Source organism: Ziziphus jujuba, chromosome 5, assembly GCF_031755915.1.
Source record: "Ziziphus jujuba cultivar Dongzao chromosome 5, ASM3175591v1".
Lineage (NCBI taxonomy): Eukaryota > Viridiplantae > Streptophyta > Magnoliopsida > Rosales > Rhamnaceae > Ziziphus > Ziziphus jujuba.
The window spans coordinates 30,364,221-30,392,103 of NC_083383.1; the positions used below are offsets into that span (position 1 = coordinate 30,364,221).

Consider the following 27,883-nt stretch of genomic DNA (forward strand, 5'->3'; position numbering starts at 1 on the left):
TAATAATATTTTTCAATACGCACACATTTTCCCCTACAAGATCATTGTGGCCTTTGATAATTTTACACGGAAAGGAGTGTTTATAGAGTATAGATGGCACTGCAAATAAAAACTTAACTCAGAGGTTTTAGATAAGTGTAAGAAGAATATGACATGGCCTTTTTCACAATTAACTACGTATTAGTGATTGAATATGTTTACCAAAATGTGATTGTAAACATAATTTCCTAATGTGTGAAAAATGAGGAGCATACTAAAAACAGCCCAATAATATAATAATTAATTTGATACCCGTCCTTGAATCCTTCTTTATTATCCTTTGTATAATGTGTAGGGTTTGTTGGTATAGTGTAGTTCTAGATTAACAAGCTTTTTAACTTCTTTTTTTTTTTTTAGGGGGGGGGGGGGGGGGGGGGGGCGGCTAATAAAGTTTTGAAACACATTAACAAATAAACTCTCCGCTTATAATTATTAATTTTCAAAACCGAGTCGAGCAAATCCAGATCATAATGAATCTCAACCTCGAATGGTAATTACTATTAGAGAGAAACCCTATTTCCATGTATATATCTATATATATATGTACACATATGAGTACTAGCCCTGATGAAGGTTTAATTTGCCGAAACTTCAATTCTATCTAATATGTTTCGCTACAATTTTTATATAATTTTTTAACTTCTTATTGTTTCATCGTATATATTAAATGTACCGATCCATCCCATGAACAACTTTTTTAAAACGAGTGTGTATATATATATATATATACACATGTTAATTAAACTAATTCATTAATGGTTTTTAAATTAAAAAACCTTAGTGATGTACCAAAAATTAGGATTGAAGATTATTAGCTGACCAAAATAATATGATGTTTTAGCCATTTAGTTGCAAAATTTGGTTGTGACCACAAAAATATTGAATAGCCATAATTGTTGGTAAACAAAACGTACGCACTTTTAGCAGTAACATTTTGTTCTGTCGTATAAATTGGTGTAAAAATTTTTTTATTTTTTTTATCCAATAAGATACTTCTTCTGCTTTAATTAATTTGAGTAACATTATAATTATAATTTTAACCCAAAAAAAAAAAAATCAATAACAACATGCTTATATCTTGTTACAAGTGATATTACGCAAGATTATTAATCCGATTTCGAAAGAATGGTTCAATTAACAGCATGTTGTAGCTCGATCCTCTTTCTTTCATTTTTATTTATTTATTTGTTTTATTTACTCTATAGGACTCGAGCTAGCTTCCTAACAAGTTGATACCTGATTAATCAATACGGTAGGCAGGCATATTATATTTCTCGAGGGTGTATTGTAATTCTACTTTTCAACCTAAATAATTAAACCTCAGCTGATTGAACATTGAGGGGTCCCATTGTGTTAGATTATACATACGTATATATATATATATATATATATATTATTACCAAATTATATATATATAAGTCCAACTTGGTGGGCAAAATTTTTGAAAAAAATGGTTTTCGTTGAGGGCCAAAGAGTTGTACTCTATATGGGGCAGAGACCAACAAAACATGATTATGTTTCAAGACTTCTTCTCTACGATTTAATAAGGCTGCAAACACTCTTGTCTTCCACTCTCTCGACTGTCATACTTTGATAATAAGAAAAGAATTCTGATCGATTTTTTTGTAAGCTTTTTTAGTCATGTAATCCGAATCCTCCTATTCCTTTTTGTTCGTATTATATATATGCACACAGAGACAAATCATGCTTTCTTTTCTACATTACAAAACTTCAGATCTAAGCCAAAACAGCTAGATCTTTGTTTCACATTTAAAAGAGAAAGGGAAAAAGAAAATATCCTTTTGAATAGAACAAATAAAAAAAGAAAAAAAAAAAGAAGAAAAAAGCTATATGTATATATATATATGATCTATCTATATAAATATATATTTTTTGTAATATGGTTGCTTGAAAATTAACATTAAAAGAAACAAAAATAGCAATAGAAAGTAGAAAAGATATGATTTTGCCTTTCCTTTGTTTTTGCTTTTCGATAAGTCAAAAAATACTTTACCATTACCAGGCCACACACATCACCATCCCCAAGAAGAAAATAAGTCTTCTGCCTTAATCATAACCCATCATAATCCATTAAAATTTTTTTTTCTTTCGGCTACCACTATACCTATATTACTAGGGACAACAATCCCAAGAACATGAAAAGACCTGCCCATAAAGATTTTCCTTTTAGATAATACAATGTTAGTTTATATCCATTTACGAGAATGGCAACCAAAAAAAAAAAAAAAAAGAAATCTACCGACCCCCAAATTTTATTTTATTTTTTTTTTTTTTTTTAGAGGTCGGGGTGGGGGGTTCGGGGGCTCTAATTATAGGCCTAATATTCCTTTATAGAACTCCCTATTCATACGTCATTTGGCCATAGCTTATTGGCTAAATTAAATATAATTGACCGACCATGGAAAAGGGCATGAGGTAGGTGTACATAGAAGAAAATAATAAGTACATCAGTACTTTTTTTTCCATGTGATGATATCTAAACTTCGTTTTTGTTCCATGTAGGGGCAGCATAATCCTTTGGATTCTCTTTATGCTTTGCTGAAAAAGCACTAAACTTTTTTTGACCTTTTGATCTCTCTTTTTTATTCATAGGCCTAGAAATACGTAATACAAGAGCGTTACAGGTAAAGAGACTAACATGCCAAAAATAACCCTGCAAAATATCAAGAGAAGTGTTGTTAGAATGTTAAAACTAAACTTGGATTGGTGTAAAAAATCTTAAAATTACAATGAGTAAAAAGAGTACTATAAAAGTAATATGAAAATCCCATCAAAATAAAGAGTAAATTGTCCCAATAAGGACTCACAAAGTTTAATAATAAAAACTACCATGTTATCGGATAATTTTTTAATTTCAAACCTTCTCAACCACAATGTTAAATAAATAAAGTGTAAACTTCAACTTACCCTGTGCTCAAAATATCAGGATGTAACCCATATTCTCTTGCAAAGACGAAAGGGACTATTCCTTGTGGAAGAGCTGCCTGAAATAATTCATTTAATAACAAATTGCATCTCAAAACCAAAAAAAAAATCAAAATCAAAATCAAAATGCACAGGTGAGAGGTACATGTTAGTGTAAGTCATCATGTAATGTGTCAGCTGATTTGATCATATGACACATCATCATTTTTATTAGAATGAGATTTCTTTTTCACTCGATAAGAATTTTATTAATTGAACAAAAATCTAGAAGTTGACCTATATTAACATTGGCACATGAAAATATCACGAGGTAAAAGTTTACCTGAACTATTGCTGCTCGGAGTTTTACACCTCTTAATCCTATAGCAATAGATGCAGCGGACATTATTATGGGTCCACTAATAAAGCGAATCATCATCCCCATAGTCGCTCTTTTTGTTCCACAAGCAATAATACGAGGTTGAAGTGCCATGAAAAGTCCTGCATGTAATTGATTATGTACGAAAACAAACTCACCACAATTAGATTACCATTTTCATACTTATATGATCATTCTATAGATAACAATAGCATAAGAGCTCTCTGAAAATAATCCACCAGTGCCTAAGTTTTTGACTTCTATAACATCCATATTTTCCACAACATGATAATTAGAAATGTTTTCTTGTCTCTCAATTATAACTCCTTAGTCATATGCATATGATTCAATTAATGACTCTATATTTATACAAATTAATTTCCATACCATACTTGTATAACCTATATCTCTGCATGCATATATATATATATATATATATTCTAAATATTTGAAGCAAAATTGTATAATATAAATATATTGACATACCCAAACTAAACATGGCCATCCCAAGACCTGCATCTGAAATGATCTTTATAGAATACTTTACCAAACTAGGCATCCCTATATTCCATCTGCAAGGTTGAAAAGATTATATATATATATATATATATAGACTTATGATTAATACCACAATCATGTACTTTAATCAACTAAAGAATGATTAAGAATCAAAACATAATGTGCTAACTCACTTGAAGGAGATAAGAGACCAAAGAAGGCCTAGGACGCTGGAGTATGTGTTTGGGTTGCGAGAAAGTTTCCTTCCAACCACATTGAGAATGAGCTTTAGCATGACAAAGGCTTCTGGCATTCTTTGTGCTTCAACCTTCGTATTAGCTTCCTCTGGCATTGGTATTTTGCTGTTGTCTCTAAAGCTAATTTCTTTCTCCGAAAATTTGGCCAAAAATCCATAATCACATATGTGTCCGAACAATATAATTTAGTGCATATATTAAAATAATAACCATATAACATTGTAATCAACAAATTAAAAAAAGCATCTAAATAAAAAATTACTTAGATAAATACTTAGTTATTTGTTTGATTTAATATTAATTGATCAAAAAAATATTTGTTTTATTTAATGACTATTTAAAAATATCAGTAGTTTGAACTCAAAAGAGATTTGGAAGACAGTATTATTTGACATATAGAAAGAGTAGTATGATTATGGCATAAGATAGAGTAGTTAGTGGTTGGTTTTATTTTATTTGTGTAGCTCTTTGATTAGGCACATTACAACACTACTTAGACAGAATAGACAGAATAATTAGAAAATTGGAATTTTAGAATAAGCATGGCTTGGAATAATCATTTCTCGGGATTCTTTCGCATGACTACCAAATTGAGTAATCAAATGCTTCGCACCTCTATCATTACACACGTGCTCTCAAACCAATGATGGTACCTATCAATGAAGGTTCTGACTAAATAAAGTATGAAAATAGTGCCCAAATAAATAAAAGTTTGAAATTTAAAATAGGAAAGAAAAAAAAAAATCAATATGACTTCGTGTCTTTGACCCACTTTGTTTTTTTTTTTTTTTTTTAATTAATATTATTTTTCTACTTTTTGAGTGAATGATGGGGTCCACACGTCTTCTTATGCTTAATTATTGAAGTAATGGGATTTGCTATACAAAATATAATAAGCACAAAATATTACATCAGCAGGTTAATTTTGTTGCTATACTCTGTCTGATTACTAAGTGATGTGACAAATTATTCTTGTTGAAATAAATAAAAGAGACACATAAAAAAGTGATTGAATCAAAAGAAGACAAGATAAAAAGGTGACACATTAATTTTCATCTACATTTTGTTCACCCACTTAGTTGATACCAAACTTCCTACCAAAGAGAAAAGGGAAAAAAATAAATAAATTCTAATTTCTAAAACCCAAAATACCCCACCCCACCAAATGCAAATTGGGAGTGGCCAATAGCAATTTATATATATATTATTTTTACGTGTAAATATTAAACATAACCAATTTCAACTGTTTTTGACTTCATTAATATTGTTAGTTAATTCTGTTATTAACAAATAAGGATGGTCAATAAACTATAGCCTCATTTGCCCTATAATATATATAGTCAGCCTATTGGGCTCAACTGACATGTGGCATTGTATGTTGGGTCCCACCATACCACGTGGATGATGATAAGTGGGGCCAAAAACCCCACCGTGAGCTATGGAGCTTTCATTTTCAAAACCCCTTCCGCACAGACAAAACGTACATACATATGAACGACATGAAAAGCTCATTTCATGCAAAGCCCTTGTGATATATCTGACACGCTTCAAAGTTCAAACACTCTTTATTTTTCACTTACTGCAAACGTCACCGTATTGTCCCTCTCAACAACTCCCCACCCCTAAGCTCCCCCAGACAAAACGACAACGTTCCGGACAATAAAAGAGAGAGACAGTGAATCTGATGTAATACGTACCTGTAACATCTTTGTTGCTCCCTTGTCGCTCTCCACCACCTTCGTGACACTTCCCGGGAGATTCCCACACCATTTTCATCCCCGAAAATGCCGGAGAAGATTGCCGAAACACCTTCCCGGTCACCGGAGACCGCGCCCAGGTCGGCGTGTTTGCGGTGGTGGTGGCGGAAGTGGTGTCGAGCTCGTTGAAGTTGGAGGCTCGCGGTGTCGGCTGGAGAGAGTAGGCGTCGGAGGAAGCGTAGCCGGAGAGCCGAGGGCTGGAGGAGCGGTAGCCACCATAAGTCAAGTCGGAATTGTTGTTTCCGCCGCCGAGACCGAATGCGATGTCCAGGCTGGAATGGTGGATGATGTCATGGTGGTGGTGGTGGTGGTGTGGGACCGGCGTGTTGACGGAGAATATCTCGGCGTTGGAGAGGTTTGATGCTCTGGGAGTCAGCCCTATGGATGATGACATTGCCGAGTCCGGTACGGAGGATGTGGACCGTCGGATTCGGACTCGGATACGACCATCGGTGTCGATCTCGGATTCTGTTCGGAGCGGGTCCCGGCCGCCGTCGAGGGAGATGACGTCGTCGTCCAGTTCGAATTTGGAAATAGAGGCTGCGGTTAGACCCGGGAATTGGTTTTGGATTAGAACCACCGCTGCTCTGTATTCGAACAGGAATAGCAAAAGTGTGTACCTACAAATATATAACAATATTATATATTCAACATTAATGATTAATGTCAATAATGTATTGATCAACCGTAAATAATATTTGGTGATTTTTTTTTCCTTTTTTGGTCAAATTATTTGGTTAATGTGTTTGCTAATTTGAATTTTAGGTGTAGACTAATTATTTCTTTCGTACTAACAATGTGATGTTTATTACTATTCTAAAAATTTATTTACCACATTAGAAATCAAAGTACATACATGAATATGTATAGGTTTTCTTATGCGGAACTAAGAATTCTGGATAAATTTATATCCGGAATTCATCAAATTATTGATAATAAGATGAAACTTGTACAAAAATTTATATAATATATATATATATATAGTACTTCACATAAAAAATCATATATATATATATATATGTATGTATATGTATATGAATGTTTAGTGTAAAGTGCAATACCATATGATGCATTGAAGGACAACAACTTGCACCATGAGGCTCTGAGTGAAATCACCATACATAGCATTGAGCAAAGGAATACCCATAACCAAAGTATTGGGCAAAGTAGCCACAGAGAAGAGAGTGATAAGCCAATCCAACCCACCATTAAAGAGAATAACCCAAAGGGAGAGCAAAACCAGGACGAAAACCTTAGAGAGAGTGTCAGCGAGAATGAACTTGGTGTCCATCTGGTAAGGATTGTTCTGCGATATGAAATGGAAAGACAGCACCGGAACGGCGAAGACGGCCACGAAGCGGTTGATGCCGGAGCACTGCGCCGGAGTGAAGATGCTGCACCATTTCACCGACCCATAAGCCACCAGCATGGCGAAGTATAGTGGAACCATTGCACACATAACCTTGTAGAAATCTTCTGCCGTTATCATCTTTTTTTTTTTTTTTTTTTTTTTTTCCTCTTTTTTTCTTTCAATTTTTTTCTTCTTGCTTGGTCTCTCTGAAACAATGAGAAGAGAGGCTTAAAGAGACTACAATGGGAGTGAACGATTGGAGATATATATAGGAAACTTGTGGACGAGAATGCCCACTAGACACTTGGGAATTTACATTTGAGTTACTTTACTGAGTTTACCGGGAATCACGGTTTGGTAGGTTTTTATAATGATTCATTTTTGTTACTTATTATTATTGTTATTATTTGAATACATTTGGTTACTTATAATTATACGTAGTATTATTAGATGTTCATTATCCACGTGGAAATTGTAAAGACACCGGCCATTGTACTACAAAAGTTTTTTGTTTTTTGTTTTTTTTCCCTCTTTAACTTATATTTTGGACTTGAATTTGTAGACATTGTACAAAAATGTCTTAATCTGATTTCATTTTTCTGTGTTGTTTTTTCTTGTTGCTAACCCTAGTTAATTAAAAACATTAATTTGGATGACTTATGATAAATTTCATGTTTGATTTGATCTATCTATGCATTGAAAAAAATATTATATTTCAATCACAAAAGCAACGAAGACAAAATGTTTTTATAGGCTGCTATGATATGTAAGAAGTAAGGTGAAATTTTTAATAGGTTTTAAAAAGTCGATTTTTCTTTTTTGACATTCATAAATCATGATAATTCGAAACAATATTTTGCTGTCTTTTTGTTTTATATTATTTAATTTAAGTGTTAATTGAGAGAATCATCCATGAACCATAGAGTTATCCAAAACAACAACATCATAAGTCATTAATTTTAATATGACTTATAAATTATAATTAAATTGAGTTTAGAATTAACTCCTAGATCTACTAATTTCATTCTCATTCTTTTTTCTCTTTCTCAACCTCACTTCTTTTTCATAGGGCTTCTAAAATTTGTATAATTTTTTTTAATAAATTACATACTGAAAAGTAATTATTGTGTAAAAGTTAGTATAAACTAACACCCACGCATGGTAAACAATAAACTCCTCCTAATCATGCAAAAATTCCATACCGAATAATTCAAACATTTATTCGCCTAATAAATGAGCACCCAAAGATATAATTTTTCAATTTCTTTACTCATGATTGTCATTCACATATTCAGATCTGAATTTTTTTATTTTTTTTTTTAAATGCAACCAAGGAAAATGGACCAAATATTTTTGTTTCGTCCATGATTTGAAGGTACTTATTTTGAAGGCTCTTCTTACATCAACTTACTCCAATGTAATTTTCTTGTACTGTACTTCGCATTTAACATTAGGAGATGTCTCTGATCTCGAGGTTTCAAGCATGCATGGCAGAAATTGAAGGCCCAAATAAGTATGCTAAATTCATGTAGTAAAATGGTTTAGCTTTAAGATACTAATTAATTAATTAATTATTGAAGCAACAAAATAAGTAATTAATTAATTAATTGCACCAGATATTTTGTGTATTTCATAAAGGAAAGGAAAGCCTCATGAGTACAAATTTATATTCATCTTCTTCTTCTTCTTTTTTATTTTTTTTTTATGAGAACTGAGAAATGAAAAGGTGGGTTAAATCTTTTGCCTTGAATCCCAAACTGAGGTCCATGATTGGATCCAAGTTTACATTTTGCCAAAAAGTTGAAGCAAAACCCCATTGGGTGAGTGATCATTGCCACTGTATTTGAAGATTTCTTTCTAAGATTCTCAATTATCTCGATTCTCAAATTTATTCACTTACCAAGAAATAAAATAAAATAAAGATAAAAAAAAAAAAAGTGTAAGAACTTTGAGCTTTTGATGCAAAGGCTACAGGTGATACTTTGTAAATAACCATACAGGTCCCCTTTTTCCATTTTTTTTTTTTTTTTAAACATACCACAAAGTACAATCTTGGAGACCTAAACAGCCTTTTTTTTATTTTTTATTTTTTCTTTTATTGATCTTTTGGCAAGTGGAACTTGGAAATTGGCATAGTTCTTGTCCCACTTAGTGATCTGGCTTTCTATGTGACACGTTTTGTTTAGATCACCATATATAGCATTAAAACAAAATTATAGGATAAATTATAAACATCCATTTTAGTTTCTTTTCTTTTTACATATATCATTGCTTTTTTAATATTTTATTAGAAAAAATACTTTTAAATTTGAATTTTTTTTGCACTTTGTACCCTTTTATCCGACAAATTAATCAATATAGTTTTCTTCTATATAACCAACATATTCTTATTAAATTGCAATCAAAAATTGATTCAATGTTTCATGGCATTACACTAATAAGTTCAAAAAGTGCTATACTAATGTTTTGTTTTTTTTTTTTTTTTTGGATAAAATGGTATACTAATGTACATGTATATAAGAAGCATAAACATTTAGTATTATTTTTTTGGTCAATAAACATTTAGTATTATTTGTACTATAATGAAAGATGAATATATGATCCTTTGGATTAATAAAATAACAATAATAATAAATTTCAAGTAGTTTAAAAAATTGGAATAAGAAGAAATAGAAATGGTGGTGGAGACAGTGGGGGTGTGTAAAGAAGCAAGCAAATGTGTTGTCGCAATCTGGTGGTTGAAGAATTCAGACAGAGAAGTGACAAGTGGCATGCAGTGGGCTCCACCTGATTCTCCAATGCACGCGTGCCCGTCTGCACCGCCCCATCTGTCCCCATCCCTGTCGGTTCAGCTCTTCAGAACCCACTTCTATTCTTTTGCCTTGCTCCAGCCTTTTTGTTTATTTAGTTATTTATTTTTACCTTAAATATAATATATATATATATATATATATGAATACTATAGCCATATGTATTGTGGATTGGATTAACATAATTATAGTTGTTTTTCTTATATATAATGGATAAAGATAAGATGATGATCTTAAAATTGTTCCTAATAGACAATCTTACAATAAAGTTTTTGCACAATTTTCATATATAAATACAGAATTTTGAAGTACAATTATTTTGCAACCAAATGTAATTTTATTGTGTTTGTTTGTTTTGATTACAATTAAGTATTTTCTTTTTGTCACTAAAGATGATCATTGTCATAGTGAGCACGTAATTAATATGGATAATATGTAATGATACTATGGCTCTAGAAAGTTATCTAGCATTATTGAGACAATGTTGGTGAAATGCAATGAAGAGGGAAGTAAGATGTTGGAACATGTAATAATATAGTAAATGGTTTAAAGTAACAGGTTAACATTGGATTTCAAGTTGAATTGGACAGAATATTAGGTAGAGGAAAGCTAGACTAATAATGGAGGATATAATTCTTCTTTTTCCTCCCAAACATAAAAAAGTTGTAAATTTAGTCAAACCCACAAATACCAAGATTGAAAAAATTGCCAAATTCCACTTGACCATATTTAGACCATATTATATATTTGATATTGGAATATAAAGATTGGAATCCTACATTCTTATCTGAGAAAACAGTAATTAACCACAGTTGGCTGGACATCTGCAATGAAAGTTTTTCTTCATATCAATGTATATATAAGGGACAAAATGCTTGTGTGTTCTCTCAAAAACTACAGCGTCAATTACAATTTTAAGTCATTTTCATTAAATATTTTATTATTATTAGCCAGCTCACAAATAGGTACAAAGAAAGTGTGAGAGAACCAGAAGATAATTACTACCATATACACAACAATCATACGCACGCATGCTTGGAGTTTTGAGCCATAAGACAAACTATTATGTGATTGGCAATGCCTTTCAGTGTACCAAAAGATCATCATCTTAATTTCAAATTTATTGATTTTTAATACCAATCACTATAATTAGTGCTGGAACACTGCTGAGAATGAGATCATGACCATCCATGACTCTTATGTAAACTTTGTCCTTAATTATTAGCCGCAAGATTCATATGAAAAATAGTTTTTAAATGATTAATAAACTCGAGCTCTTTTCTTTCCAATGTAAAAGCTCATGTTTTAGCAAAAGTTCATCTTTGAAGTTGCTGGTTCTTTTTCATGTCAATTTATGTCAGGTTCTGATATCCTATTATTTCTTCAACTGACATTTTGTAATATTTATTCCTCCTAAAAAGAAAATAAAAAGCCTCCAAATTCCTCCCAATAACATACAAAATATTTTTTTAGGGAAACTTTTACTCTAATAAAATTATGGCATCTACTCTACACTTGAAAAAATAATAAGAGAGGTTTAAAAATGGAGTCCGAAAAATTTAAATCCCATCATCAATGACACTAAGACACCCAATAGTTCACCGATTATTATGGATGATGACACTAAGACACCCAATAGTTCACCGAGTATTATGGCAAAATGATATAACATTATCATATTGGTTCATTTTTAATTTATACTTATATCTTTATAGATTTATTAATTTTATATTTATTTATCATCTAATAAAATAATAACACATCACCTATACTACATAATCTATACTACATTAATTAATAAAAACTTTAGTAAACCATTTGGAGCTTGTAGTGCTATTGTTCCAACATTTGTAGCACAAGAAAATATCATAACCAAACAACAACACTAATTTTTGTAATAAGAACCTAGAACGAAACAGTATTTCTTTTTCTTTGTTCTTTTTCAATTTGAATCAGGTAAATTCAACTGTTCTCATATTTTTTTCCTTTTTTTTTCCCCCACCATGGTAACTATTTCAGAATTTGGAGACATACAAAATGAAATTCAACTCTTCAATCTCAAGAGATTAACAATGAGAGAGAGAGAGAGAGAGAGAGAGAGAGAGAGAGATTAGCAAATGAAATAAACCAATATACATCTTAAAATTCGATTTATTACCATGTTAATCATGGCTGAGCTAATTTGGCCAATATAGCCAAGTCCAAAATCTTAACATCATATGTGTCATCTACTTTTACAATTCCATCAGTACCATCCACACCAATCAGCTTGCCAGTGGCACCACGTAAAGAACCACCCGTGATCTTGATCTTGTCGCCCTTCCTTGGTACCACTGCCTCCATTTCATTAGGAAGTGCCGATATTATTTCACCATTGCCACTCAATCCAAGAACCACCCTACAAGAACCATCCTGCAAAAAAAAAAAATAATAATAAAATAAAAAATAAAAAATAAAAAAGAGAGAGAGAGGGTCATAACCAAAATGATTTAAGTGCTTGAATAAAAATAAAAAACAGAAAATAAAAACATGGCAGTTTCACAGGCAATTCATGACAAATTGCCGTTTAATGGCGCAACATGCATCAGCCAAAAGAAGATAGAAACTAATGATTGCCCAAAGGAAACCCAAGACCATATTTTAAGTTCATGATATGAAACATTCTTTTCTTTCTAACTTTTTTCTTCCTTGAAGTAACGTTCAAAAGATTCAAGAAAAGCTTATAACAAACATAAGGTAGGTTTCTGACAAATTGACCCAAGACACTGGTCTGCACCTTTTAGTTTCCCTATCTATCCCACTAGGGGATTCAATTCTAATGGACAATAGAAACAGCTGATTTCCAACCCAAGCATCAGCATACCCTGATCGTCCATCATTCTTCTTTTTTACATTTTCAAAAGTCTGATACCCAGAAAATGTAGGATACGCAAAGTGAACATACCTGGAGAACCTCTCGGACAATACCAACAATGGATTCCTCTCCAGACCTGCGTACATTGACCAATACGTCTGGCATGAACCACGGCCCTTCATTATCTCCACCTGCCAAAATAGAAACCTTAAATTCGTAATCCATTCTAAGTACTGACTTTCAGAGTAATTAAAACCCGCTTGAAATGCCGGACTGGTCTGGATCAGATTGGATAATTTTAAATTTGGTCCAACAAAATTGAGCTATTTTAAATTTAGCCAAATATGACTGATCCATTCAATAGTGTATGGTCCAATCCAGTCCAGTCCCACACCCCAAATGAGCCCGAAAGTTCTTCATGCATTCAATCCTAGTTAAACTCCATTTTAAAACAATGTTGGGCTTCAAATACCTGAATGAAGGTTGATAAAAAGGACTACGCCAAAAAAAAAAAAAAAATATATATATATATATATAAAATAAATACCATCCTGAACTTAGTATCTTCCAGTTTTTCCACCAGAGGAACATAGTACAAATGCTTTCTTATTAAATTATTATTTAATTCAATAATACATACCAAATTCAAACAATAACAAACTAGCATCAGCAATTTCTTTCATCACAACAAAAATTAAGCCAAACAAAAGCACACTCCAAACTGACCTATGACAGGTGACATAACATCCAGACCACCAGTGCCTGGTGTCATTGGTTGCCCTCCAGGGGTTCCTGGAAGATAAGATACTGAATTTGGCGTCATTGGCTGTCCACCAGGGGTTGATGGTAAGTATGGGCTTGGAGCATTGGCTGCAATAGACACAAATAGTTGGACTAAGAAGGAAACTAACATAATGAGATGTCAAAGTTCAAATTCCAAAAACAAATAATAAATAATGAATAACTGATTTGCCATACCATATGCCGAACCACTGTCCCTTGGTGTTCCAGCTTCACTATAATTGCCACCAGGTGTGTTAACCCAACCTGAACCAGGAGTTGGTGCTTCATATGGACGTGAAGGAGGACTTCCTGGCTGAAAATCGAAAAACAGAACATTAAACCTTTACCGAAAACATAAACAATACAGGGCTTATCTAAAAGATTGGTCAAATTAGTAAATATTTGCTGACCTGATACTGAGGGCTAGCTCCCCAAGATGCAGGGTTTCCATCCTCCCAATTGTCCCTAAAATTACCAACATCAATACATGTAAAATATACCATCTTTTCCCAAACCATCAATAAATGTAAAAATGATATACGGCTAATGGCAATTAAAACAAATTACAGTCAAGAGATACACAATGCTGCTCTGACCACAACTAACCGACATCCCTCATCTTGAGAAGATGGTTAACACAAAGTCAACATATGATATAACGACAGAGAAGAGGTAAAATAAGATACTAGTCACATTAATAATGCAAAGTATGCCAATAGATTAATACATTCCCACATCTAAGAAATCACCTTCAGTAATGCTGGCAAAAGTCTTCAATCGACAAAGTTTAGTAGATATAACATTGGTAATTCAAAAAGAGTGTGCTTGTACAGAACAAAGTTTATTACCTCGGAGGACTCATTGGTGCAAAAGGATTCCAAGCTCTGTCACGCATGGGCGTCCTCATGCCATCATGAATAGGTGTAGCTGGAGAAAGAGATGAAAAAAAAGAATATCAATGCTTTGAAAAGTTTCAAGTTCTATAAGTACTAACAGAACTGATATAAAGGGTCCACGTTTCTAAAACAAGTGAAACAAGAAGATTCAGAAGAAAAAGAAACCTCCAGCATCTCTCATGGGGGTCATGTATGGATGTAGTGGAGTTCTAGAAGGATGCATTGGAGTCTCACTTCCCATACCATATCGAGGTGTGTCACTGAAAAATAAAATGCAGTATTAATTTTCCAAACCATAAACTCAAAACAACAAATGACAAAATTCAAAAAATTACCGATATGGAGTGCTAGTATTGAAGTTGTCAGAAATGCATTTCCTATCAACTGCACAAAACAAATTCCGAGTTAGTCACTAATAACCAAGAATAGAAGAATTTCCAAAGGCTTTGACTTGCCTGTAACAACCCTCATTTGGGACTCCAATTCAATCCGTACAGTTTGTCCTTTGATGTCTTTAACGCGGCCTTTATAGCCCTTAAAATTACCCTGGCTAATTTTTACTATAGCACCAACCATACCATCATGCCCTCTTCCACCTCTATGCCTCCCACCAGCTGAACAATAAATATAAACCCAATTAATTCATAACAATTGACAGTACCATATGAATGAAATATAATGCAACAAAAATCAGCAGCATACAGTCAATTGGAGGGCCTCCTCTAGAAAATCTCCTAGGCGATGGGGGAATACGAGGAGTTTTGAATTGTGAAAAAGCATCACCCTAAATAACATAGAAAAATGGAATGTAAGACCTTCAGTTATCATAACAAAAATACAATAGGATTACTAGCATGAAGAATTTAAACCCACAGAGTACACAAAAAAGACTCACATTTCTATCACCATTGGCACGAGATCCTCCCACCACAGAACAAGATTGTGACTTAGCACAAATAAAACCTGCATGCTCAAGATGATGGCGGTCAAAGATAAATAATACTCCCCTGTATATGTGTTCCACAGGACCTTGCTTTCCCTAATATGAAAGAAACAGTGATTATATAACATAACTTAGAAGACATAGTGGTGATGTGAATCAAGTCAAGAGTTCTCACTTTACAAGGGCCATCAACGATCCTCACAACATCTTTCACACATATTGTATTCTTATGTCGATCTTGCACACTATTTTTTTTATCTATCTTGCATTTTATCTCTCTTAATCTGACAAGAGAAACCTCAGGTCTCTCTGTCACTCCCTTAAGCACCTATAAAACAACAAACATACATAAGAGAAAAACTGATTTAAAAGAGAACATTGAAGTCCAGTCACTGTAAACAACAATATGAACCTGAAATGCTTCACTTTCTACACGTATAATAACACCAAAGCTATTGTTACTGCATCAGTTAAAACAAAAAAATTGTAAATGTTAAGAATAGAAAAAAAAAAAAAAAATCATTTCTAAAACTGGAGAAAGAGCAAGGGAGAAAGTATACTCCAGTAAGACAAGATCATGTAGTTCATAATCCCCAATTCTGGTAATGCCAGATGTCACCTCAGAGCTCTCCACAACATCATCCGCAAACACACGGACCTGAAGATGGTGCATAGTTATTTCATTTCTAAAATACTACTCTCGTAGAAAAGTATTATCAAGTCCACATATCTTACATAGAACTCAAAAGAAAATAAATCACTCACATCTTCCTTTGTCGTATCGGATATAATTATAAGCACATGCTGCTCAACCTTAACGACCATACCAGTTGCACCTTTGTGAGTACCAGAGACAACTTTCACATGGTTCCCGGGTTCAAAGTACTTGCAAAGCTCTTTTTCATTTACGGCAACAGTTTTCTGTGAAAACAAAATTCACTATGAGAATAAACAAATCATCATAAAACTTAGTTTACATATTGGTTGGTAACTTTTGGAGCATTACTTTAGATCTGACCAAGCATGAATAACGAAATCACTTTGATAAATTAAAAAATCTTACTGGAAGGCCCTCCCCATCTGGTCTGATATGAACATTTTCTTCCTCAACTTTATCAACCCATCCTTTCAAATTTTTCAGATCTCCCTTGACAACAATAACTGCATCACCCTTCATAAAGTGCCCCTTTTTCCGGTTTGCAAACAATGTAGACAGACTACCAATATCTCCATCTCCATTTTCACCAGGCTTCCGAAATTTTTCAAGTTCATCAAAAGTGGGATTGATATTTTGAGTACTAATAGATTTCATCGATACCGTTTTATATAAGAAACCATCTTTAAAGAGCATTCCACCAATATTATCAAAATAATCACCACTCATTGGATCTCGTCTACGCTCCACACGAATATTCAGATCCCTGAACAGAGCAGAAATATCATAAAACATTAGTAGTGAATCCAGACATCAAATCAAATGGAATACCCCATTGCACTTACCTAACTTCATCAGCATTTATAAAGCGGGGTGGAGGAACAAATGCCTTCTTTTTCACAACTTCCCTTCCATCCTGTAATATAGGAAGTTTTTGAAATTACTGAGAAAACAGACAATCAACAAAATTTGATCCTCACAAGGAATAAAGCAGGAATAATAAAATAGAGAATGATCTTTAGGATCAAGCTGCAAACAATAAATAAGAACCTTTATTAATCTTTATAGATGAATACAGAACTCCATCAGATTTCAACTAACAAAGGAATGACACGAAAATTTATTTATAAACAAGCTGAAGTCGGACAGCATGAACCATAGAAAATATGCATTTACCAATTTACTTGCAAGAGCCTGTAAATCAACTCTTGGAATTAATTTCACAGTAACTCTTTGCCGCACATCATCCACATCTACCACCTGCAAAAATAAATCTTGACCTTTAGTCCATACTTTAGCAAGAGCTATCAGGAGAATGATAATATGAGTCAACAGAACTTTAGTCCCTACCTTAGCAAGATCTCTTTTATACGTCCCAATCTTCATCCTAACCCAAGTATCCCTCGAAAGATCTATTGATTTGCTTTCAACTGAAAGAACATCAGTCATTTCTCGAATAGGAACCATCTTAATTGACTGGGTGTACAAATTGCGCAGGCCTTTGCAAGCCTAAAGCAAAAGCACAAAAAAAGTTGCAACATCAATATGTATGAAGGAGTACCACAAAACATAAAACATGATCCAATTCCTGCTACAGAAAAGCATCTCAAATTATACAGATATCAATAATATATACCTCTCTAACATGGGCTTCTTTATGTGCTTCAACATAAATATAATTTTTCAGGTGATCAAGAGCAAAAGCAGACGTGATTTGCAATTCAGATCCTTTATCAATGAACTTTTGCATCAAGCAAACCGCAACCTCTCGCTCACGACCAATCTGAAATACATCAACACAAAATTCCGTTACCTACAAAAGAATTCATTACTAGTAAACTCACAGAAAAATAAAAATAATCAAGATCATACCGCACATTTAACCATCCAAAACTTTGGATCCCTAACAGATGGCAATAGAGCTTGCTGATCTACGTCTGTAGTTTCCTCATCATATTCTCTGTGACTAGACTTGGCATATCTTGCCTGAATTCTTCTCTCAAGAGCCTCATAATCTTCTTGGTCCTCCTCACGTGGAAGCAATGTACTACGATGCATCCCTCTACCAACATCCTCATCAGGGATGTCAGCTCCACTCTCATCTATGAAGTCTGTACACAGATATCATTATATTAAGAAGAATTTAAAGACCATGCATTCTCCACATAAAGCTCTCTCAAACAACTAACACTTTCACATACAATAAGATATACAAGACATACCACAAATGAAACTACAAACATGCCAATAATAATAATAATATAGAGGGAGAGGCAGGAAAGAGAGAGCAAGCGAGGTAGTGAGAGGATCTGATAACCAACAAGGGTAATATGAGGTCCCAAGTAACCATATCATTCTTTCAGTATTACAAACAGATGCAGCATCTTTTTTGAAACAAAGCTAAAGTTTTACTTTGAATAGAGTGACCACTAAATTAATATGCTTAATCCGCACAGTTTGACGTTCGAGAACAAACCAGCCATGTTTGAGCTTGAGATTGGCTTCATAATTCATAGACTACAATTGCAAATTTTAAAAGATCAAATGTCAATAACAAAGAAAATCTTGAGATTCAGCTTTCGAAGCGTCCCCTAAAAGAAATTGTTCAGGAAATCACCATTACAACAAAACAAATTAGCCAATCATAGATATACTAGATCATGCTAAAAAACAAAGAAATCCTTCTTCATAATTATAAAGACTTTCGAATAATTAAAGAACACGCATATTATACTTAAAAAAAAAAAGAAAAACTCAACTCTGAACTTAAAAAATTCTGACCAAACAACACAAAATGCATAAAAGTAACAGTATAGCCTTGAAATATTCTAATTCCAGCCACTTCAGGGTATAGGATGATCCCCTTTACTCATTATCGCAAGTACAATTTTAAGGGCAGACCTCTGCTATCTGCTTATATTGCAATTTAATCTATAAGATTACACATGCCAAACAAAATGAATTTGACAAAAATTGGTTGCAACTGAATAGAATCTGATTTTAACGCACAATTTTTAAAATGCCTTCATTTGGCACAAGCAACAAAGAGAAAAAATATAATTATATTTGTACTTGAAACAAATCCTCTTTTGAAAACAAGCATACATCATAAGTTTTCTAAAAGCTTAAATATTTATAACGATATACCTAACAATCTTACAAACATTTTATCTCTATGTCCAAGAAAATTACTTGCCAAAATAAAATATTGTAAGAGCATCTCCAGTACACCCTCTGATTGAGTTACGCACTTTTATTTTCTAGAGGAACAGAGCTAAAGAAACATTCCAATTCTTTTAGAAAATCAAAATAGAGAGTGATCTTTGACTCTTTAGACAGAGAGCCAAAAACACTTTCTTTTTTTTTTTTTTTAATTACTTTTTTTTAATTACTTTAATAATAAATACCATTCTACCAAATATCCGCTACTATCTTCGTGTAATTTTCAAAATGAATAAGAAATTCATGGAATCTGGGAACCTCAGCTTTTCATATATTACTAGGCTAAGAGAAATAATAAGAAAAAAATATGAACAAAATATATAATGATTACCGGAAGTGCAACAGGCATTGATAATATCATAGACTCTAGAGTGATCACGAATTCACAATAAACCTTGCCAATGTAAAACTAGGTATAATCACAACAAATAACATAATTTACTAGGGACAAAATGCCACAACAAGTCATCTGCACCTAAATCAATATGTCAATATTTATCAAAATTAAATCAGAAAATTAATTCTATAAGCCAAAGACCGTCTAAGTACATTCTCTCATCTTCAAGGTTCAAAACTATTTTTGAGGACGTCAAGGAAAACGAAAAACCTCAAAGAAGTAAAAAGAATTTCCCATAATAAAAAGTCTAGCTAAATACGCCCAATCTCTCAAAACATCTAATCACCCTCTTCTACAATCTGGTTGCATAATGCCAATTATGCTCCTAAATATCACAACTTAACAAAGCATTAGCAAACTGGACTAAAATTTCCAACTCTCTATAGACTTTTCCGGAACCTCAATACCGATGCAAACTACATATTTCAACCCCACCTCTTCAACATCAAACAACCAAAAATCCCCAAACCAACAAAGAACCTCAACAATTATAACAAAAATAAATCCAATCCAATCCAAATTGACCAACAAAAACAACAAGAACCGCTCCTAAAACCTAAATTACAAAATATTAGAACTAAGAAAAAATAAAAAGCTAATGACCAAAAAAATCGTACCATCTTCGCCTTCATCCTCCTCCTCTTCATCATCAGTATCAACTTCGGCCTCGAGATCAAAAAACTGCGAACCGGAGGACCTCTTGTTGCGGCGCTTCCTACTGCCGCCACCGCCATAGTCATCATCTTCATCCTCATATTCTTCTTCATCCTCATAGACTTCTTCCGATCTCCTCCGCTTACTTTTGGAGCGGCCTCTGCCCACATCTTCCTCCTCCTCCTCTTCCTCAAGCTCGTCGTCTAGGTTTTGCTCCTGTTCCCCATAGTCTTCATCGTCTTCCTCCTCCGGCTCCAGATCGTCGTCGTCCTCGTCTCGCCGACGCATAGCTCTTCGATTGAGATGGAACTCGGCGCTTCAGAGAGAAAAAGAGAGAGAGCGCTATTCGGTTGGGTATCGAAGAAAAACAAAAAACAAAACAACCAAGAAAACCCTAGCAAGCAGGAAATGGATTTTGGAAATTTGAGATTTGGGGAATATATAAGAGGATTTTTGGGATTTTAGGGATTTTCTTTTTCTCTCGTGTGTGTTTGGTTTCACTGAGAGAAGGCGGTTTTCTCATCTGACCGACGGTGACGAAGACCAGCCGTAAAAATGTATTTAAACTGTATATAATGCCGTTTTGTTGATATCGTTGCATAATTTACATCTGAGTAAGAGAAAATTATCAGCTAATACTGTATCTCACAATTTTATCACTTTTTTTTTTTTTTTTCTAACTTTAGGCTTTAGTTTGATAATAAATTATTATTAATTAACATTTAACATAAATAAATTATATATAATTAGATAAAAATTTAAAAAATTAATAAATTGCACCAATCTGTTTGATTCTCGGTTCTATCTTTTATTTCTATTTCTATTACATGGTGTATAATGTATTCAATTGTTTTATTTGTGTTAGTGGATAAATTATACATCTCAATTAGGTTTAACCTAAAGGAGAAAACATATCACCAAAAAAAAAAAAAAAAAGAGTTATGGGAGAAAAATATATATACAAATTGTAAATGAAAACCAATTTGAAATTGTGTGATATATATATATTTTTTCTCATGTATAATTAATTGATATATTTAATAAATTTTAATTACCATTAATTAAGATTAATAAATAATTGAAATAAACAAATTGTACATAATTTAATAAAAGATAGAAACAAAAAGTAAAAATCAAACACAACTTAACATAGTTATTAGTTTTCTTTTCGTTCTCTATTTTTTTTTTTTTAATTCTTACGCCATTATGTGTTATTCGTTTATATCTAAGTGTTATCTAATAATAATTATAGTTTATTAAATAAGCTTGAAAGAAAAATAAAAAACCAATACAGTTTAAATTGGTGATTGATTTTGTATTATGCATTTTAATAATCAACTTATATATTTAACAAACTCAAATAGTCACTGTTTAATATTTATCTTACACAAATTTACATGCTATTGGATACATCGCAAACAACATACAACACGAGCAATTAATTATTATTTTTTTTTTTTTATTAATAAGCTTGAGTATTGGGTTTTGGATTTGGGTTTGGTGTTGGGGCCTCAATAAATTCTGTAGAATTCCATCGTTATCATGTTCTATTTTTTTTATTTATTTACCAAAAAAAAAAAGGGGGGAAATGTTGTATTTCGTTTATAACATGAAATGTCTCCTTCTGACGAGACTATTGCAGTGTATGAAAAGGACTTGTGAACCAAATTTTAATAGGGAAATTGGCGTTGATATACACTAAGCTATAGATCATATGCTCTGCACATGATGCATATGCAAGAGGTAATTGATATCAATTACATTGCTTCTCTTACTACTAACCACAAGCTCCTTGAGTAATTGATGTCAGAGCCACAGCTTGCTACTCCGACTATTTGACTTCCTTTCCCGTTAGCTTGGTCTTTGGTATGCGGTCTCATCGTCATGAACTCATCTCCTCCACACACCCCTTTGCCCCATCCGGATAATGTTTATTGGGCTTCTTGATTGTGGTAGCTATGAGTCTATGACGACAACAACACACACAGGCTTCCGGGGCATTTGAGCAAACCCACAACGGGTATGGAACAAAATATAGCCCCTTTTGAACAAGAATTCAGAACCCAAATTTGGTCTGGCAAGAGATGGGAAGGTGTTTGTTTTGAAGTTAGTGTCAAGAAGGAACTGAAATTTGAGAAATTGAGGCAAGAAAAGCCATTTTAAGGCTAAAGAAACAAAGAGAAAATTTTTTTTTTCTTTAAAAAAATACCAAGAAAAAAAAATCCAAAGAGAGGAAGTCAAGTTTTGTGTAGGGATGGAGTGTACAAAATCACAAACAAAAATGAAAACACAAAAAGATAGGAGCTTTGGCTTGAATTTCTACGTGTTTATAGAATTGAGAAACTTATAAAAAAAAATAATAATAATAAAAAATAAAAAAATAAAAATGCAAAGATACATAAAATACTTGGAACTGAGCAATGGGAGGTGGATGTAAGTCTGGGTGTGCCTCTGTCTCCCAGTGCTTGTGCGTAACCTTCTGCCAATCAGCATTTTTTTTTTTTTTTTGGTTGTAAATTGCTAAATTGAATTTGAACGTAGATGAACGAGTAACCCAGTGGTTCTGCTTGACGTTTTACCAATCAGCATTTTTTTTTTTTTTTGGTAAATTGCTAGATTGAATTTGAGCGTAATTGAACCAGTAAAAATTATTTGTTATCTCTATATTAATGCCGATGTTTATGTTTTTGCTGGAGTTAGTAGTTATTCTTGAACAAATTGAAAAGGAAGAATAGCTTTGGTCAATTTTAAGAGAAGCAATACAAATGACATCAATTATCCCTATACAAAATAAATAAATAAATAAATAAATGTATTATGTGCAGCATACTATTGTTTCCATTTGATATTTTAATAGGAGACTAACAGTGTCAGTATTTTGCAAATTTGGAATGCAAAATGCAAAAAAATATTATTTAGGATGCAATGTACAAAATACAATATAATTCAGAGAGCATCAATATCAATTTTTCAATTTTTATATATAACTTAGCATATTAATTAAGTTTTGCTTGAACAAAAATCGAGCAATAAATATATTCACTCAAAAAACATATTAGAATATAATATTGGCTTTAAGATAGAAAATAGAAACTATTACTTTTCGGTGGATTTGCCAATCAATAATTGTATTCCCAGAAAGTAGCTTATGATGGCTTGCTTTGCTTATGCTTGATTTCAAATTTTAATTTCACATTGTCCATCCAATATTTGATATCAAACTAATTTACGAACAAAAAAATTTTAAACAGTCAGATAAGTTTAATTTAAATGTTTTAAAATATATAAAGTTTTAAGTGTTAAAAAAAACAATATATATATATATATATATATATGTATATGTACATATAAGAACTTAGAACTTATTTTTCACTTTTAATTGGAAATCAAATTTTCGTAGATAATCAATTTTTATGTGCATATAATAAAATTTATTATTTTATGACTTATATATTCGCGTATATATATATATACTGTAAATAAAGATTTACGCATTCAAATCTTTTTTTTTTTTTTTTTTTTTTGGGTGCGTGCGTGCGTGTGTGTGTGTGTGTGTGTGTGTGTGTGTGTGTGTGTGTGAAACCATTAATGATGTAGATTATTCCTTAGCAAAACCAAGGGTCACCTGCAAGCCACATCGCTGAAAAAAATCATACAAAAACTTCATTTAACTAGACCCCTTTAGCTTTGTATTAATTTTAATTTAACTTTTTGGATTTTAAAAATTACAACTGATATATCTTTATAAGAGGTATAAATAAAATTATTTTAAAGAGTATAGAACTGAATAAGACATAAAGATGGAAACCCTCTTTCAAATATTGTGATATGAAAGAATGTAAAGTAGGAAATCTTACCATATCATTAGTATTAAGTATCAAATTGAGCTACTTTAAATTTAACCAAATATGATTGACCTATTCAATGTAGTCCAATCTAATTCAGCCTCATAATGCAAATGAGCATGAAAGTTGTTCACGTATTTAATCCTATAATCCTAGACTCCTAGTTAAACTCCATTCTAAAAGAATGTTCAGGATTAAGAAAGATTTCACTATCCTTTTATAAGCACTGTGTTATTAGTAAACAGCATATATTAAAGTTTAGCAATTTTAATGCTAGAAACAAAGCTATTTTAGAGCTAATCCACTTCGATATTTAGCAAGCACCAGTTTTGTCATTAAGATGTGCAAAATACTTCGTACTTTTTATTGATAATTACTTAAGGAGATGTTGGGTGTATCCAATCAAGAGAAAAGCGGACGTATTTCGAATTTTTAAAATATTCAAAGTATGGGTGGAGCGTGATTCTGAAAAGAAGATCAAGTGTTTGAGAATAGACAATGGAGGAGAATATACATGTGAAGAATTTGATAAGCTTCTGTCAACAAGAAAGTATCAAAAGATAGGATGGCATATACTCTCACAACAAAATGTAGTAGAGCGGATGAATAGAACCTTGTTGAAGAACTGCTAGGATGACCAATTTTGGGCAAAAGCAATTAAGATCGCTTGTTATGTGATTAATCTGTCACCATCAACCGTAATTGATCTAAAGACGCCGATGGAGATGTGGACTAGTAAGCCAGCTGATTATTCTCGGTTACATACATTTGGAAGCCTTGTGCATGAAACATCAAAGCTCGATCAAAAATCCAAAAAATGTATTTTCTGAAGGTATGATGATAGATTAAGTGGTATCGCTTGTGGGATCCTAGCCCACAAGATGATAATCAGTAGAAATGTAATATTTATAGAAAATAAAGTGCAAGAAAAAGAAAATGATAGTAGTTCAAAAGAGAAACTAAAGACTGCTACAATTTAAGTTGAAGAAAGACAAGAACAAAGAGTTCTAAATTTTTCTGAAATACCACAAGAGCATATAGAACGAAAGGAAGTTGAGTTTGCAACTTCACAAGCTTGATGATTAACTAGGGAGAGGAGAAACTAGCTTGGAACTTAGAATACGTCATGGAGGGAAATGTTGCATATTGTCTACTAACAGAATATGGAGAGCCATCAACTTTTCAGGAGGCTATAAAAAATCTAGAAGCTTCTTTGTATCCTCATAAAAACAAGACATGAAATTTTATTCCACCACCATAAAGAAGGAATGATGTTGGCAACAAATGGGTTTAGAAAATCAAATGAGATAGCAATGACCAAGTGGAATGGTATCATGCTGGATGGGTGGTGAAATGATTTGCTCAAAAATAAGGTATTGTTTTTAATGAAATATTCTCTCCTATTGTCCGACTTACAATAGTTCGTGAAGTCCTGACAATGTGTGCTACATTTGACTTATATTTAAAACAGTTGGATGTGAAAACTATATTTCTCCATGGAAAACTTGAAGAAGAGATTTATATGCTCCAATCAAGAGGTTTTGAAGAAAAAGGAAATGAGAACTTGATTTGGAGGTTGAACAAATCTCTATAGTCTCAAAAAAGCGACAAGATGTTGTTATAAAAGATTTGATTCCTTCATCATGGGTCTTGGATACAATAGACTTAATCCAAATCTTTATACTTACTATAAGAGATTTAATGATAGTAATTTCATTATTCTGCTATTTTATGTTGATGATATGTTGGTAAAAAGCCCCAACAAAGGTTGCATTGAGGATTTGAAGGTACAGTTGACTATAGAGTTTGGAATGAAAGACTTAAGATTGGTAAACAAGATTCTAGATATACAAATTTACTGAAACAAAATAATAGAAAGGTTTGACTTTCTTAAAAGAACTACTTGAAGAAAATCTTACAGCATTTTAACATGCAAAATTTTAAGCCAATTTTTATTCCTCTTCCTATTAATTTCAAGTTATCCTTAAGTATGAATCCTAGCAATGAAAAAGAGAGGATGAAAATGTCTCGAATAGCATATGCATCAGCAATTAGTAGCTTAATGTTCGCTATGGTATGCATAAGGCCAAACATTGCACAAGCTGTAAGAATGGTTAGTCGATACATGGCGAATTCTGGCAGATAGCATTGGAGTGTTATGAAAAGGATTATAAGATATGTGAAGAGTATGTCAAATGCTGCATTGTATTATGGAGAATTAGACTTTATAATCAAAAGCTAGGTTGATTTATATTATGTAGGTGATCTTAACAAAAGCAAATCCACCACAGGATATATGTTTGCTCTTGCTAGAGGAATTATAAGCTAGATTTCAAAACTACAGCCTGTCATAGCTACTTCACAATGTAAGCAGAATATACAACAACTTTGCAGGCTAGCAAAAAGGTGATATGGTTGCAAATGCTGCTCGAGGAGCTTGAACACAAATAAGAAAAGATAACTCTGTTTTGTGATAGTCAGAGTGCTTTACATTTAGAAAAGAGTCCACCATATCTATTGAAGACAAGTTCCATTTCGCTTTGTTCATGAGAAGGTGGAAGAAAAAAGTGTTGATCTACAAAATATCTATATAAAAGACAACCTAGTTGATGTTTTGACAAAGCCAATTAATACAAATAAGTTTATGCGGTATAGATCCTCGATTGACCTAGCAAAAACATAAGCAGTATTTGTATAGAAATGACAAGTAGAAATGATAGAAAGGTTACAACAAAAGTAATTTTAAATGAGAGTTATGTGGCGGTAAAGTCATTTTTGGATTAAGCCTTTTGACAAAGTCAAAGGAGATGGGTGGTGGATATGTTGTCTAAAACACACCTTAAAATGTAATAACAGCTTACACAATCGGCATATATACGTGGCAAAAAAATCGTTGTTCTTTTCTTTCTTTGCCACCTTCCCCCACTATAAATATTTGTTTCACTTCCTTTTGATTTATTGATATAGAAATAGAGAGAAAGAAAGAGAGCATTAGAGAGAGAATTTTAAAAGGGTTTCTTCTAAATACTTATGTCTCCCTTATTATGGAGAGAGTATGTTTTTTTCTAATTATAAAATAGAGGATATTGTTAATTGTGGTTTCCTTATTTTAAAGAGAAATTATTGTATCTTTGTATTACAATAAAATCCTTCTACAATTGCCTCTTATTTTGTATTTAATTTATTTGAAAATTTTCACATATAAAATTCTCATTTTTGTAGTTTTTACTTCAGTTGTAATTGTATATCACCATAATATCTTAACAGAAATTGTAATAAGATTGTTGATTGGATAACTAAAAGGGCTTCGAAGGCTTTATTTCCCTTAAATTGGGAACTTTTTACCCAATTGGAGTTATGATCTTTGTTACTCTTAGGCCTGGCAAAATGCCACACGACCCATTAACACGACATGAACCTACACGATAATTTATTGGTTTGGATCCACGATATTGGATTGGGTTTGTATTAGTACCACCCAATAAGACACATTAAGAAAATAGGTGTTAATGGGTGGAACCCATTAAACCCATTCATATGGGATATTTTTGTAATTTTATAGGATATAATAATTTTACCCTAAAACTAAGATAATAAAATGTTTGCTGCCTCTTTAGC

The 27,883-nt window shown here is 32.6% G+C and overlaps 2 protein-coding genes across 2 annotated transcripts; both read right to left on the bottom strand.

Annotated features, from left to right (window-relative positions):
• Window positions 1-2,496: 2,496 nt before the first annotated feature.
• LOC107435978 (auxin efflux carrier component 6) lies at window positions 2,497-7,446 on the bottom strand. Its single transcript, XM_016047611.4, has 7 exons — window positions 6,917-7,446; window positions 5,796-6,475; window positions 4,036-4,225; window positions 3,830-3,915; window positions 3,308-3,465; window positions 2,968-3,044; window positions 2,497-2,713 (listed from the first exon to the last, which is right to left on the bottom strand). The coding sequence occupies exons 1-7, from the start codon at window positions 7,342-7,344 to the stop codon at window positions 2,647-2,649; spliced, it is 1,686 nt and encodes a 561-aa protein (XP_015903097.1). The 5' UTR covers window positions 7,345-7,446; the 3' UTR covers window positions 2,497-2,646.
• Window positions 7,447-12,126: 4,680 nt separating this feature from the next.
• Window positions 12,127-20,995, bottom strand: LOC107435987 (putative transcription elongation factor SPT5 homolog 1). Its single transcript, XM_016047625.4, has 22 exons — window positions 20,384-20,995; window positions 18,020-18,258; window positions 17,784-17,930; window positions 17,498-17,656; window positions 17,324-17,407; window positions 16,993-17,063; window positions 16,556-16,913; window positions 16,258-16,413; window positions 16,053-16,150; window positions 15,905-15,953; window positions 15,668-15,820; window positions 15,445-15,588; window positions 15,252-15,333; window positions 15,005-15,163; window positions 14,885-14,933; window positions 14,715-14,809; window positions 14,502-14,580; window positions 14,064-14,118; window positions 13,849-13,966; window positions 13,597-13,740; window positions 12,961-13,061; window positions 12,127-12,428 (listed from the first exon to the last, which is right to left on the bottom strand). The coding sequence occupies exons 1-22, from the start codon at window positions 20,706-20,708 to the stop codon at window positions 12,183-12,185; spliced, it is 3,111 nt and encodes a 1,036-aa protein (XP_015903111.3). The 5' UTR covers window positions 20,709-20,995; the 3' UTR covers window positions 12,127-12,182.
• Window positions 20,996-27,883: the final 6,888 nt, after the last annotated feature.